This window comes from Juglans regia, chromosome 10 (genome assembly GCF_001411555.2).
Source record: "Juglans regia cultivar Chandler chromosome 10, Walnut 2.0, whole genome shotgun sequence".
Lineage (NCBI taxonomy): Eukaryota > Viridiplantae > Streptophyta > Magnoliopsida > Fagales > Juglandaceae > Juglans > Juglans regia.
Window position 1 is genome coordinate 4,124,862 of NC_049910.1, and position 16,664 is coordinate 4,141,525.

Here is a 16,664-nt window from a genome sequence, read left to right on the forward strand (position 1 = left end):
TCAACTAACAATTTCATTTCGATTATATTTTTCATTGATAAAACGGAGAAAGGCAAGTGATAACCTGCCCAAAAGGCTTCCACATGGGAACGCACTACAACCAAAAACTGTGCTTTTATTTTCCTTTCAAAATACACAGCGCATTACAAAAGAAAGAAAGATCTTCATGTGGATTTTATTATCCAATACTGATCAAAGCCATTTGCTTAGAGATCCTCAGGGCCATTGATTTCCTGCATACGGAAATTATATTCACATGCCAGCAGATGTAGTCACCATCATAGGTACTCACGCCAAGTCCAAATAACACTATAAAACTCTCGTGCTTAAATTCTAACTTTTTACCTTGTTTTCAAGTACAGCTCCATCAGGTATTTCTAACTTCACCCCAGGTTTTGCCACAATTATCACTCTCCCCTTCAAAAGCAAAACCAAGGTGACGGCAAAAGTCAGTTGTCAACAGTTTTTGTGGTTAAGGAAAAGAATCCGAGAAAAGGGTAAATAAAGGAAATTAAAAAAAAAAAGAAAAAAAAAATCAAAGCAAGCTTATGCATGGACCATAGCAACCACTAACAGGGTAAAAATGTTTTCCAGTGATCGACAACTTAAGAAGTATTTACGCCATCAACTCCCTAAGGTGGCAAAATTGCAAATGAATTAGACTGACTTCAGCAATATTAAATCCCATAATTATCTGCTAATGTGAACCAAAACCTATTTGAATGTCATAGGCAAAATCTTAATAGGAAATGAGCAACTGTAAAGCAACACGAGGACATATAATAATACCTTGAGAGTAACACCAGTACCAAACCATACATCACCAGTCACCTTAAGGCTATCAAGCTCAATGATGCTAGGAATAGACTTAAATCGACTCAAGAAGTTGCCAACCTGTTAAAGAAACGACAAAATTACTATCAATATCAAGAAGCTTCATGCATCTGATACCACATGATCACTGCAATGATCTTCACCTTCTTAAATTCAGGACCCAATTCAATAGAAGGATTTGCAGGGTTTGTCCTGGCTTTATTCCGGATAACAAAGCCATTCTCTAAAATATAGAGATCAGACTGTTCCGAAGAAGGAAAGAGAGAGAAAAAATATATGTTAGACAAGCATCAAATCATAATTCAAGACTCTATCATCCCTAATGGCAGAGAAGAGGCCAACCTGGACAAGAAGCAAATCTGAAGTTGCCTTCACTGGAAGGAATCGAGATCGGGGTACATTGATGCCAATGGCATTATCAAAGAACTAATTGAAATGAGATAACAAGATCAAGTTTCTTCTTTTAGAAACACATTGAGAATAAGTTTTTGATAAGTAATAAGTTTATCACATAATAACTACCCTGATTGCTGCACCTGCAGCAGTTTCCAGCTGAAGAACTTTGACTCCATCCACTTCCTACATACACAATTTTAACTTTTAACAGTTTACTCGCCCATCTAAGCATCAGAAATCCAGAGGACAGATATAGCACCACTGCAAGAACGATCAAAGATACCTTTGGGTTTGGTATAATCTCCATCTTCAATGCATCAGCTTCCACAAGCTTCTTAATTGCTTTCAAGTTAACCCACCTGTGTGAAATGTTGTTAGTATTCAATCCATGCTTGTTAACAGAACTTATGCCAACATGACTTACAAGTTATTTGTATTGAAAATTTTGAACTTCTCTATTGACTTGAATTCATTGACCTGTTTCAAGGAAACCTCGTCGAGTCAACCATAAACTTGCCAAAGACAATTTCCACGAGTTTTAGATTCTCAAAAAACTTATTATTGCCAGAAGGATAATCATGATACAAATTTTCTAGTTGATTGGTGGAAACGCAGACACTAATTTACTCATAAATTAACTTACACCACCCATTGACTTGGTAATTCAATTTTCAATTCTTGCTTCACCAATTTTCCTTCTCTACAGGTAACAAAAGTAACTTTTATTTTTCTGTGATTCTCTTAGTATAACTTATAAATAGTTTTAAGTGCTTGCACTAATTCTTTTTGTACGCTCAAAAAGCCATGGACCTAATACACCTTGCAATGAAATAAATCTTGGGTCCTGAAGGAATTCACCACCCTCAAAAGTGGGTTCCACTGCTCTTTTGTTGTTTTGCACCCCAGTTCAGAAAACGTGAAATATTAAATTACGAAAAAGTGAAAAAAAAAATGTCTACTTTACAAAACAAGTAAACTGTCAAATTGGCTCTTCAGCCAAATTTGTATCACGAACTTCATTTGGTGGCCAAGTGTGTGTTTAAAGAATTACCTTAATTGAAGCATATCACTGATTGGTCTATTTCTCTATATTGCATCAATATAATATTATTTTTCTATTAAATTATTGTATATCAGAATGCTATTTCACATGTTCAACCACTTGGCTGGGTATGTACGAACTTGGTTATATGGAACTCTAGCACCTCAGTTGCACCTCCTGCCTTCAACCATAGATATTAAAATGATAAAGGAAACCAAAAGAGGAGAAAAGAGTGGAAGAATAGAATGAGAACTTACATGTTCATCAGGAACCTGAGCAATTTCCAGAAGCTGCATCAGGAAAGTAAAGGAAAAATGTCATTAAATGCCATTATTCAGAAAGAAACACCAGAATATATTATAGTTCTCCTAGATCTTCTCTATTCTTGTTCCTCTTTCCATCCTAATTAAGGCATTCCTCCGATGCATACCCCAAAGTGTACACAGGTTGCGCCCCTACGGCTGCTTAATAAAATGTGATAACATTACTTATCAACTTGATAAATATGCATTCTATCCAGAGCTCTTACTTCCAGATCAATAATTCTGGTAATACTACTCTAGGTAAAATGTTAAACAATCTGAAATTGTTGAAGGTTGTTTGTATAGTTCAGGAGCACCAACAATTGGCACTCTATCCCTTGATTCAATTACTACTTCAGAAAACGTTGTCGCAAACAAAACCAACTATTGCTTAATGTTTTAGATCATTAGTCAAGGCCACATACAACATATCACTTATGCCTTAATTTTGTATTTAGAGTTATCCCAAGTAATCACAGTTGAGCATCTACATAAAAACTAGAAATCTCTATCTATCATGCTTCTGGCCAAACAATTCTGAAGCTTGCAAAAGAAACAACATTAAAATGGATAATATTTTATATACCTGAACTCTTCCTTCATATGAAATGAGAGTACCACCCTTCACATCGGCCAAGGTTTTAGGTGTCACTTCCATACAGTATTCATTCTGGTTGCGGACCAAATGATTTAAGATTTCTAAGCAATGTAGTTAAGGATTAAAGCGGCATAAAAGACATGTTCTCCTTGAATTATTATAAGAAACAAAGCTAGAAACCAAAGTGTCAGTGAAAACCAATGCCAGGATACTCAAGTCAACAACGGCACCCAAATTATCCGAGTTGGCAACAAACACATACTCCTTACCCTGCGAAAGAGACAAAAATGAAATGCAGCAAAGGATAAAACTTATAGAGTATTCTGGTGAATCAATCAACATTCAGATGATCATTAAATACATCATATTGCCAACCTGGGTTAATAGCGCATCAAGTTTGCCACTGTTCTTCAGCGATGGGAACACATCACCATGGCCAGGAGGATACCTTCAAGTGATACAGTAGTCGTCAATGGAAGGGTAAGTAAGCTCACATAGGTTGAACATGCACACTAAATAATAAAGCAGTCTACTACTCTCGACAATCTTCTTTCCCCCTTCCTCCAGTCAAAGCAGAAAAACAAACTGAAGCCTGGGTAAGCGAAATAATGAAAGCAAATAAATAAGTACCATCCATCCTTGTCAGTCTGTCCTTTGCTAGGCAGTGGGCTAAAGTCATCAACAACAAGACGAGGATACTGGCTCTGTGTAAATCCAAATGTTCAATATAAAGCATAAATTTTTCCTCGAGTTTGTACTTGTCCAAAAGTAGTTACTAAATTGTATTATTAAAAATTCGCACTGCAGACCTGATTAAAAGTATGAATTTCAATGTTTGAGCTAGAGTATTTTTCCACAATCTGAACTAGACAGCAAACTTGTTAGTTCATCAAGCAAATATAATCAAAACAAGATTACAGTAATCAGTGAGAAAAAAAGTAGAAATGAGTTACCTTCAATGTATCATCGTGAGTGTTGAACGAGTTCATTAGAAGCAATGGAACATTGCACCCATACTTTGAATTGAGATTCTATATACAACAATAAGTATCAGTTTAAAGCCAAGATATAACCACCCAAAAAAAAGTGCAGCAGAAAAGACATTATAACCTCAATCTGGATGACAATCAAGTCAAGAAATGTCATCCCGTTCCGAACTTCAATGACAGACCTGCATTCCAATTATACGAGCTTAATGTAAAGTTCAAGGGAAAACAGAACACAGTAAACAGAATACAAGCTCCACAGAGAAAACCTCACCATGAAGGAATTGAAGCTTTATTACCACAATAACTTATAAAAAAAAAAAAAAAAAGCTTTATTACAGCAATAAGAAAATTACAAAAATAGACTACGAGTGTTGAACGTGAAGGGGTATAATAAGAAATTAGAATGAGAGAAGGGGTATAACAAGAATGAGCTAGTAATTACCACACAATGTTTATCTACAATGCAAAGAGTAGAATACAATGAAAGTCATAAACACACAATATGATTTTTTCCTTGAAAAAAAATGCTTTCAATAATTCTAGACATTATATTTATTCATCTTATTTTGCATTACAAACACATTTACTTATAGCTGGAAATTTTTGAAACTAGCATTCACAATTCTGTGATACTCCTGATAAACATCATTAATAGGATTTGAACTTCTAGAGCAAAGCACAGGAATGCTCCACTCCGTGTTAAGATTTAAGGGCAGGTTTGGGGGTGAGATGAGAATTTTGTGTTTTGTTTTAATATTTAAAATATTATGTTTTAATATTATTATTGTATTGAGATTTGAAAAAATTGAATTGAGATTTAAAAAAGTTGAATTGTTTATTATATTTTGTAGGGAGATTTGAAAAATGTGTAATGATGAGATGAGATGAGATGAGAATTTTGTGTCTCATCCCACCTCCCAAACCTGCCCAGGTCATTCTTAATGGAGGCTTTCAACCGATACACAGTTACATAAGCAATAACAAGAACAAAAGTATCGGAAGTTAGATTCAAATGCATACTTGGGCCCAGTACAACCCATTGTTGTCCCCAGACCTCCATTAAGCTTTAGCACAACAAGTTTGTCCAACAGCTTCTTCGTCTCCACAGGATCTGCATCCATGCAGATACTTAATAAGCTTCTAATGTTATTGAAATCTAACCAATTGACATATAAAGGTAATAAAATTGAACCAATTTTCTCAAAAGAAAAAAAGAAGAATTTTTCACAGAATAAAGATCGCTACCATGCGGAGCGGGTGCCAAGCTCTCATAAGGAACCACTACTTCATCAGTAGGGGTCTGGATCTTACTCCATTCCACGTGTTGCGCTTCGCCGCTGTAACGTGCATAACATCGTAATTAACCAAACAAAGGATATGTAAAAAAACGAATCCATTTTGAATCTTCAATGAGTCCAACAATCAATCCGTTCTGTTGCATGTAAAAGGTAAAACGGAAATACGATCTAAAGTCGAAGACTCAGATCTTCCATTAAAATAACAAGAATCACATAAGCAAAAGGCGTATCACTTACTTTCCTCGTGCATTGTTTTCTCGCAATCCAGACAAAATACATAGAATGCACGTTTTGAACTAGCAGAATCCAACATGCACATGAAAATCTGAACGAATTCTATAAAATTTCAGCCATAGTTTACCTGAGATAGCGAGCGACGAGGTTGACGAACCCGGTTTTCTCATTCTCGCTGCAAGAGACACATCCAAATAATCAAAGAAAGAACCATAGCTCAGATCCATTGCTCCAAAGTAGGCGCGCGCGGACAATCCGAATTACAGTTAAGAAAAAACAAGGAAAACGCCACAATTCGATCCGATACAGCGAAAATGGGAATCATCGTGGTTTTGTGGTAAAGAAAATGAGAAAGTACCTGATGTGGTTGAGTCCAGCGACAGCAGATTTGAGGTTATTGAGCTTCTCGGCATCAGCAGCGCTCAAAGTGGCGGCAGCCATTACTCACAAATTCAAAGCTTCAATCTAAACAGCAAACCGGAAGATCGAGAGCTCAAAGAAAGGAGAGGATTAGAGAGAGAGAGATTATCTTCTAGAAAGGAAAAGAGTGAACTGAAGGGGAGTCTGGGAGATATCGTTTCTGATTGAATATATCGAATCCTTGCATACGTTGAATATGACTGATTTGTACGTAGCGGTGTGTGTAATGAGAAACAGCGGCAGTGGAATATACAGTCTAGGACACAGGCCTGGAACCGGCTGGAATATACAGTGTAAACGTACAATATTTTTCACGAGAGTTTAATTTTATTTTAAATAAAAAGTATTTTTATAAAATAATTTATAAAAATAACATTATTTTTTTAAAATACTCTTAATTTAAGAGAGAAATTGTATGCATAAGTTACTATTTATTTTTACACCCTATATTTATAGATTATTTTTTCATAAAATGTATAAATATTTTTTATAAAATGTGAAACGTGAAATAATAAATAATGATTAATGTATATAATTTTTTAATCTAAAATACGATTGTACTACGTGTGTATCAATTGAGCGTTAATATTGGGTTATATAAATGTAAATACAAAATTTACATAATATGACATGAATTTATATTTAGTTATTCCATTTAAAATTTATTCTTATATTGGATTATATATATATTAATCAAAATAATAATAAAATATTATAATTTTAATAATTTTTTTTCAATTTTTTTGTTCTATTAATTTTTTTTTTAATTAAGAACTATATAAAAATATTAATATTATATAATATGAGATTTGAATAAAGATATGAATAGATCTTAGAATGCAGTAAATACATTCTAAATATTTCATATAATACTATTGAAAAAAACACCTATCTATTACATTTTCATTTAAAAAAAACACCTGGGACGAGCACAAGGTATACACATAAAAAAAAAAACACATGCTCAATTGCAGCACAAGGTAGAACCGTAGAGGCAACTCATGAATGCGCAACCAAAAACTCTCTGTATTAAAATTTATCCTATGAAGAGGGTATTGGATGCGCAACCACCTTCCCCACCAAACCTCCTATTTGTTCAGTTATGATTTTTGTCATACAAGAAAGATAAATATATTTTAATACAGGAAAATGCTAGTCCCATTGCTCTTCTTTTCCACTTGAGTGTCTCGCTTGATCTGTCATCCAAGTGTCATGACTTAATTGATTAAAAAATAGAGAAATGCTTTCGGGACCCAAAAAATGTCTCCAATGAGACTTTTTTTTTTTTTTTAACCGAATGATTAAAAAAATATTTGTTAATAATGTTGTGAATTTTTTTATTTTTTTAAATATTTATAATGATTAAAAAATACATAAAAAAAAAATTTACTCTATTTGAGATAATTTTTGGGTCCGGGTCCCGAATTCGGGACCCATAGTAGGACTCATTAATAATAATGGTTATTATTTGGTAGTTCTTATTAATTATGATGATTATTAGACTTTTAGAGATGTGCATTTTAATATCGACAAATCCTCGTCCTCTTGATTTACAAATAGATTAACTAGCTATTGACGGACACGACGCAACAATTTGATAAAGACGAGAAAGAGCGAGGGCTTTGCACAAGAACTACAATATATACAAAATATATTTTATAAAATAAATCTATAAATTAACATGATTTTATATTATTCGTTATATTTACTTTATAATAAAAATAAATTTACAATTTAATATATCAAATAAAGTCAGGTAAGTTTTTAAGTTTATTTTTAGGAGATGTTTTATGACTAATTTATTATTTATGATTGCAGAAAGAAATATAACTTATAACTTTAGAAATTATAACTTATAGTTTAAGTAGTAAGCTCTACTATTAAAAAATTATTTACTGTTTGGTAACTATATATTTAAAACACTTTTAAACATGTTATATTTATTTGAAAAAAAATTAAAAAAATATTTTATGATGTAAAAAAGACGATCATTTAATTTTTAAAAAAATTATGACCATATCTTTAAAAGTTTAAAAGTTATAATTATCTTAAAATTATATGAGTATTTTTTCCCATTGAAAGTTTTTTTAAAATTCGAATCACGTTCCGCATTATTCTAAAAAATACATTTGAGGAAAAACATCAAAATCAAATATATTTTTTAGCTTATTTGAGATTAAAGTGTTTTAATATGTAACACTCATGAAACAATCTAATTTTTCCATTAAAACTTTTTTAAGACTTTTAAAATACTTTTTAAAATTCATAACGTAATCCTAAACAGTCCCTAAAACATTTCTCTTAAGGATTAGATGAAAATGCCACCCATAACTACGGACGTTATCATCGACATCGTTACTTAAAACTCCAATAATTCGTAGAGTTCAGAAAAGTGGTTGAATCATTGGGTGACCATTGTAATGGAAAAATAAACTTTAATAGTTTTTACCATCTCATTTTATTAAAAAATCTCAAATAATAGTTAATTTAGTCATTAGTTATGTTAAAAGTTAATTAACTATTTTGTCTGCAGCATATTGTTATAAAAAATATCATTCATCATCTTTTTATTTATTTAAAAATAGAAAATATATAAAATGAACAAAATATTACATTTACAAATAAATTTTACAAAAATAAATTCACAAACTAACGAGTAACGTGACTTCATATGATATATTAATTTATCTTTATAATAAAAATAATTTTACAATCTAACATATCATATAAACTCGTATTAATTTATAATATAAATATAAATAACATTACTTTTTTTAGCTTAGTCGTCCAGGGTGGCAATATAAGAGCATTCCCGGTGCAAGCTGTAAAATGCAATTTTCTTTAAAATATGTAAAAAAAAAAAAATTGTTCAAAAGTGACCTCCAATGGATCTTGTATTTCGTCTTTACTTTACATTTTGCTACAGTACTCCCGCTACATGGGAAGGATAAATGTTCATAACTGCAAACATTTTAAATTAATTTATCTCTCATCTGTTGCCGATTTTTTCCATTTTTTCGAAAGTCCCTATTTTCATTGCAGACCCTCTCTCTCGTTCCCACCCTTTCCTCTGTGTTTGGCGCCAAAGACAAAGTTGTGGCTGAAGGCGCCATCTTTCTTTGACTTCATTGTTGCTCATTGACTCCATCACAGATCAAGGTCGTTCGCGTGCTTCAAGCTCTCCTCTCTACGGTTAAGCATTCCTAGAAACCCACGGCCAAGGTAAACATGGGAAATTTTTTCGGGGAAGTGCTCTCTCCCTCTATCTCTCTCCAAAATGCATGAAATCATTGGCTTTATTCTTCTTCTTTGTTTTTCCTTTGCTCTGCTTCTGGTTTGAAGAAGATAAAATTTTAGAAATTTTTTTCTTCTCAAAATATGGGTCAGGAGTTTGCGTGCCATTTCATTCATCGAATTCTCTATTTCTTCTTTGATTTCCTTAACTTGTATATACATATATACATACAACATAAGCTGCATTCAATTTAGTTACTACAATTGCTTGTATCATGCCAATACGTTTTATGGATTTTTTATGTTTCTTTTCTCTTGTACTTGGATTTTGGACCACTAATTTCAGATTTCCATGTATCAATGATTTGAGTTTTTGGCGATCTATGTTCTGTTGGTTGTGGAAAGTGTCTTGGAGGGGTCGTGTGTAGATTTAAATTAGACTGAAAGTGTTTGTGAATATGTCAAAAAGAATAAGTGGAGAAGAAAAAGTAATTCCAATTTGTGTCTCTGCTATATCTATTTTCGGATAGTGAGGATTTGATGAATATTATGGATGTATGAATATTAAGTGCCATTTATGAATGTTGTGGAATTACTTATATTTTAACATGATTGTGGAAGTATCATATTGTTAATGCTCACACATGCATATTGAAGTGTTTCTTCCCCCTCGAGGATGATCTATTGTTGTGCCCTTTTTTCCTCTTTTATGGCAATAGAAGTGGTTGGTTCAAAACCAAATTTAGCATTCCTCAAAACTCATGGCTCCCTTTAATCAAATTGATACTATTATTTCTTTGCAAAGCCTAGATTACTTTTTTATTTTTTCTGTTATTTATGGATTACTTTGTTGGTTCTAGACTCATATGGTGGAATATATCCTAATTCTACATTTTTAGAGCCTCAACCAAGAAAAATTGCTTTAGGTCTAATGGCTGCTAAAACTTGCTTCTAAGTTCAATATTGTATGAAGGAAAATGATAGCATGTTCATCTATTCTGAAATTTGCTTTTAGTGTATTGGTATTTTTTTTTAGTTTAGCATGTTCATCTATTTTGAAATTTGTTAGTTTAACCTGCTATATGTTTTAGTTTAGCATGTTCATTTATTCTGAAATGTCTCTAAACTAAAGCCTAAGTTTTTCTTGAAACAAGGTTTATATATCCAAGTACTAACACCATTCGTGTAATCAACTTCTTTTTTTTTTTTTTTTTTGTCCACCACTAACTTGCCATGTTACTATCCTCATTTGATAAGATGGGTAACAAAGAATGTTTGATTTTGTTTGAGTTTTTATCAAAACAAGTGATACTTATCAAAATTTAGAATTTCACAAATTTTTTAATTGAGTTTGATTGAGTTCCATGAATGATGGATTCACAACTGCATGGAGTTCATTCCTTCACTACCCTCTTACAAGAGGGAGAAGAAAGTTACAATGACTATCTTCTCACATCTTTGAGTGATTTAGAATCCTAAGTTACTCCTCACAACCCAAAACAAGCGATTGCTAGAAAAATAAAATCTAGACAATGAAACTTTAGTCCAGAAGATGACAACTTACTAGTGTCAGTTTGGCTTAATATTAGTTTGGACCCCATCAATAGAATTGATCAATCTAAACATTCATTTTGGGCTAGAGTACATGAATATTATGAAAAAAATAAAAAATTTATATCTTGTGAACGTAGTTCCAGCTCTCTCACAAATAGATGGTCAACCATCCAACATGCTACAAATAAGTTTTGTGGGGCCTTACCTGAAATCGAATGAAGGTTTCCAAGTGGGATTATTGAGCAAGATAAAGTGCACAAACAATATCTTTTAATTTCATCATTTAAATGAAATTGTATTAGATATATTTCACATCTCATTTACTGATTTTTCAAATTGAGCAAGCAAATGAGCTCTATCGAAGTAATCAGTCTGCAACATTCAACTTTCTTTATTGTTGGACTATTCTAAGGCACCATCCAAAATGGAAACAGACTATGGTTGAGGACACAATAAAAACTAAGAGAAGATCAGTAACCCCAGATGCTCATGTGCCAGAGTTTACATGTCTAAATAAAGACATCCTATCTCCATCTATAGATATGGATCAGGAGAAACCCATTAGAAAAAAAGCTGAAAAGAAGCAAAAGAGGCAAGATAGTATATCTTCCAATCTTACTGATTTGGTGACTAAGATGAGAGATGAGAAGAAGATAGCAAATGTTGAGAATGGAGAATATAGGAAAGAGATTATCCACCTTACAAAAGAGAGGCTTGATTTGGATCAACGGAAAGAAAATAAGTAAATTATGAGGATGGGCACCTCAAGTTTGCCTCTAATGTAGCAAGAGTATTTCCATAGCCTCCAATTAGAAATACTTGAAAAGCAAAGGTCTACAAAACCATGACTATGATTGGTATGGGCTGCAAGTGAAATTTTTTTGAAATGTAACAATGCAACCACTTTTTAAAATGCTCCTTTGATATTTTTTTTTTATAGAACACAGCACAAACCTGAAGCCACAATTGCAGCCACATTTGGAAGTTCTACTTTGATAGTTTTTTGTATAGAATGCAACACAAAATTGAAGCAACAATGCAGCCACATTTGAGAGTTCTACTTTGATAGTTTTTTGTATAGAGCGTAGCACAAACCTGAAGCCACAATGTAGCCAATGGATAGTTATATTTTGATTTTTCTTTTATATAGAACACGGCACAATTCGCACACTAAACTGTCTTAATGGTCTAATGGTTCTCTGTTGGGGAAATTATGATGGTGACACACTAAACTATGAGTTCTTATGGGAACTAAAGCGTTGTTGTGAATGATTTGAGAGTATTATGTGAATGAATGAATTGTTTCGTGTGTTATGTGGATCACAGAATGAATATTATTTGGATGAATGAGTCGCTTTGTGAGTTTCTTAATGGTTGCTTCACTCTGTTCGTGCAGATGTCACTTTAACTTTGATATAATATGGATAGGGTCTATGGAGTCAACTTGCATGCTTATTCTTTGTCTTAATTTACTTAGTTCTTCATATACTCAAGTGTTGGAGTATATGTCATGCTTCTACTCAATTAGAAATGTCATAATGTATAGCATTTTTACAGGATAATGCAAGCTTCTCATTTCTCAGATTTATGGAATAATGTCCTAATGTATAACATTTTTTTGTTTCTACTCGTCTAGACAAATGTCATGGAATGAATACAATCCTCCTATTTTGAAACTTGTGATTTAGTAGATGGAAAAAATAGGATTAGTTGTATGTGATCCACCCAAGTGCTTTAAATAACAAGTTTAAATGTATCCAAAGTGTCTGTTGAATGAGTTCAGCGTTGGTGTTTGTTGAATGAATTCAACGTTGGTTAAATACAAAATGTCTGTTGAATGTATCCAAAGTATTATATATATACCATTTGATATTTTATTGATAAGGATTAGATATTCATCAGGATTGATAAAGATTATTTTAATGGCCAAACTTTTAGTATCTACTGTCTTAGTAGTCTAGATGCAAGTTGGTGCAGGAAGTACCATGTAATAAACAGTGCAAAATTGAAATTGAGTCTCACATATCACTTATTTAAGAAAATGACAAGTGGGCCATAGTTGAAATTAAATAACACAATCATACATGTATATATAGTATTTTGAAGTTAAGGTTACATCTTGTACAAAACAAGAATATAACATTAGGCTAAATATAGTGAAATGTAAAATACAAGTACTTAAGATTGACTATATATTTGCCATAAATGTTTGATAAGATCCGATTGGAGTTGAGAATGAAGTCCTCGATCTTGAATGTGATGATGACGTTGAATGAAGTTTACAAATTCATCTTTATGCTCATGGGACACTGGCTCTTTGGGATATTTCATCGTTTTGTTCATAAACGAAGTCTTCTACTCGAAGAAGAATGCCGCTCATCTTCTACGATCATATTATGCAAAATTAAACATGTCATCATAATTTATTTTAGCGTTTGTCGATTAAAAATTCGTCACGAAATATACCAAAAAATATCTTTAAAATACTATTTTACAATTATCAAGAATGAATATTTTCATAATATACTTTAATTATATTTTCATTATATAATCTATTCTTTTTATTTTTTGAATTAATTTATATTTTAGTTTAGCTTATAAATTTAGATTAATTTAAAATAGAATATAATTATATGACATTGTATATGAGGAGATGTTGCAAATATTAAAAAATATGAGAATATTATTGATAGTTAAAAAAAATATTTGAAATGAATAAAAAATATTTAAAAAATATAATATTTAAATAAAATAAAATAAATAGATAAATTGATATATAGTATGTTATAAAAGTTAATATTTAAAATAAAAAAATATATTTTAAAAGATTAGACGAAAAAGAGGAGCTGCAGCCAATGAGATCCGTTGGCACACATGGCAAATGACGGTTGGACATGCTGAAAGATGCGGTGTTCTTCGATGGGGAAAGTTATTGGATTCTCGCGTATTCCAATGTCGAGTAGAAACTTGCACATACACTTGGCATTCCCAACCAAGTTAATAGTCTAAAGGCCCAATCCAAAATGTGGTCGAATTTTTTTTGCCCTTTTATGTTTTATAAAAATTATTTATTATTTTGGAATGGTCCAAAAGCATCCATATCCCTTTGATCTCAAAATCTCAATTGCATTGACGAAGCGCACGTGGAGGTGGGCGAGTGTCGATGACGTGGCGAAAAAAGCGCAAAGGGGAAAAAGTCCACCTACAACCTTAGCTCACTGTTGATTCCACAAGTCATGGTTTTAGAGGTTGTTGTAGATATTTTTATTTTTATATTTTCAGAAAAAGGGAAATCCTGTGATCACAAAATATCGTTGTCGAAATTATTCGGCTGTCGCTTAGATCCGTTCGTTTCGGATATCTCTGTCGCTGTTAAAATCCAAAATAATTATGGACGGACAAGTCAGCTCCCCCACCTCCGCTTGCTTGCTGCGAGTACTCGCGGATTTATTCGATAGATGTTTGGCCATTATATTTTAAGTTTTATTATTTTTATATTAATATGTCAATATATTATTTATTGTAGAATATGTTATAATTATAAAAATATATATATATATATCAATACTTTCTTATTATTATGAGGCAAACCATTTCAGTCAAAAAAATATATTTATAAACAAATTATTTCTTTATGGTTACCAAAGTCTATATAAGGACTGCTCTCATTTAGGGGTGTAAATTCAAACTGGAAAATCGGTCCGGACTAGATCGAACCGGACCGGTTTTACCGGTTTTGAAGTGGTCCGGTCCGGGACCGGTTTTTAAAATGTAAAACCGGCTGGTTCCGATTCTGGAATTTTTTAGACAGGACCGGATCGGTTGATTAAAAAAATAAAAAATAATATTTTTATATATAAGTTTTATACAAAATATTTTATATATATTAAATATTAATATATATAAGTTTTATATATAATGTATAATTATAAATTTTTATATGAAATTTTATATATAATATATATATTCATATATGAAATAATTTCTTATTATAATTTATAAATTACAACATAAAATATTAATACTAAATCACTAAAAGTTTATAACTAATACTAATACATAACTTATAACTATACTAATAGTCTAATATTAATACTATTATATAGTTTAATATATTAATAAAAGTATAAAACATTTTTTTTAAATCAACTTTTTTTTTATAAACAAATTTTTAATGACAAATTGTGAAACTTACATTTTAAAAAAATCGGAAAACCGGACCGGACATGACCGGAAACCGGTAAAACCGGAAGTACTGGTTTAGGAGGGTAATCGGTGCGTAATCGGTTTTGAAAAATACAAAACCGGTACATATCGGTTCGGTCCTAAATTTTATTCAAAACCGGACCGAACCGGACCGGTTACACCCCTACTCTCATTCATAATTCAATTAGAGAATATTGTGAATACAAGGAGGATAGTCCTCTACAAGAATTTTCTCCTCAAAGAGACCCAAGGCCTTATTTGCCACTACAACGATATTCCTTGAGATATGACATACAGACCAACTTAGAAGACAAGTTAAAATTTTCTTAATATCTCTAACTAGTAGACCCATCAAACTTTAGTTGCCCTCCACTCCTTTGATGGTCTGGACCACACTTAGAGCGTCACCTTCTAGCACGATGTTGGGTAGCTTCAATCCAATGCATAGGATTATAGCTTTCAAAGCTGCAAAGGCTTCACCCAGGAGAGAGTCAGGAAACGGATCACGGGAAGACATCAAGGTAGCAGCTACTTTGTCATTTCAGTCTCTGATTACCATGCCAATGTCCACTTTAGAGCCCTTTAGCTTCCAAATACTATGTCACAGATCAGATTTTGAGGTAGCCCTTGAGGATTGACCAAACTTGCTTTATGAGAGTGATCCTTGAACGTGATAAGCAGATTTCATTGAAAACTTACCATTAGATTAGAAGTGCATCTCCAGGTCAACATATATGGACTTCTACATTGAGATTCTAATTATGGTTTCTGCTTCAGATTCACTAAAGATTCCCTGGACCAAGTTTGAGTTCCACTACAGTGTGTTTTGGTCGTAATATATTAGTTGTATGAAAATGTTGATTAGGGATTTTACTCCTATTTTAACTAAGAAATATTTTCTTTGTACACTGGCTTCCAAAAGAACATTTTTTATGATTTCTATAACTTTATTTTAAATATATCATGATATTGGGGTTTTCACTTTTTAGTCACACTTTGTTACTACCAAAGTTTCTGCTCCATCTTCAAATATTATATATTGACTCGAAAAACTTCAACCAAATTTAATTTTAGGAACAAAGTTTTCCACCTAACTTGCTCAATGATACTAAAGAAAACTATGTTCTGATATTTATATTTCTTCTAGTTTGGATTCAAACTAATATAATACTCTTATAACTGTTTGATATTGTCTTCAAAGTAATGTTCTAGATACAGTTTAAGAGTATGCAAATTTCTCCCAATCTTTTAAATTTTTTTAATCAAAACTGAACCATATTTTTTTTTAGATAAACTACACAAAATTTTCACATTTTGAAACTATGCAAGTTATTTTTCATTATCTCCATTCGTGTCTATAAATGATATTTACCATTCTTTTAATTAATACTCAAGAAAATACTAGAAATTGTGAAATAAGCTAATACATAATTCACTTGTGATATAAAGTAATGCTAGGTACAAGTTTTAAATAAACAAGTTTCATATAAGTCATTTGTAAAAAAAGTCTCGCTAATAAAAAATAATTTTTTTATATTTTTTTAAAATGTGATCCAC

At 31.9% G+C, this 16,664-nt stretch overlaps 1 protein-coding gene across 1 annotated transcript; it reads right to left on the bottom strand.

Moving 5' to 3' along the window:
- Window positions 1–6,414, bottom strand: LOC108984075 (UTP--glucose-1-phosphate uridylyltransferase). Its single transcript, XM_018955904.2, has 20 exons — window positions 6,052–6,414; window positions 5,821–5,868; window positions 5,407–5,498; window positions 5,182–5,272; window positions 4,283–4,343; window positions 4,126–4,203; window positions 3,982–4,032; window positions 3,803–3,876; window positions 3,548–3,620; window positions 3,385–3,442; window positions 3,161–3,273; window positions 2,530–2,562; window positions 1,655–1,707; window positions 1,514–1,589; window positions 1,357–1,413; window positions 1,177–1,260; window positions 978–1,076; window positions 790–894; window positions 346–417; window positions 1–233 (listed from the first exon to the last, which is right to left on the bottom strand). Exons 1-20 carry the CDS (start codon window positions 6,132–6,134, stop codon window positions 207–209), a joined length of 1,428 nt encoding a protein of 475 aa, XP_018811449.1. The 5' UTR covers window positions 6,135–6,414; the 3' UTR covers window positions 1–206.
- Between the last annotated feature and the right edge of the window lie 10,250 nt (window positions 6,415–16,664).

Excerpts from the sequence above, each read along its gene's own strand:
- LOC108984075 (XM_018955904.2), bottom strand. The coding sequence starts at position 6,134 with ATGGCTGCCGCCACTTTGAGCGCTGCTGATGCCGAGAAGCTCAATAAC. Across the intron at positions 5,869-6,051 it reads GCTGGACTCAACCACATCAG|CGAGAATGAGAAAACCGGGT; the intron begins GTACTTTCTCAT and ends TGTCTCTTGCAG. Across the intron at positions 5,273-5,406 it reads CTTGGCACCCGCTCCGCATG|ATCCTGTGGAGACGAAGAAG; the intron begins GTAGCGATCTTT and ends GCATGGATGCAG.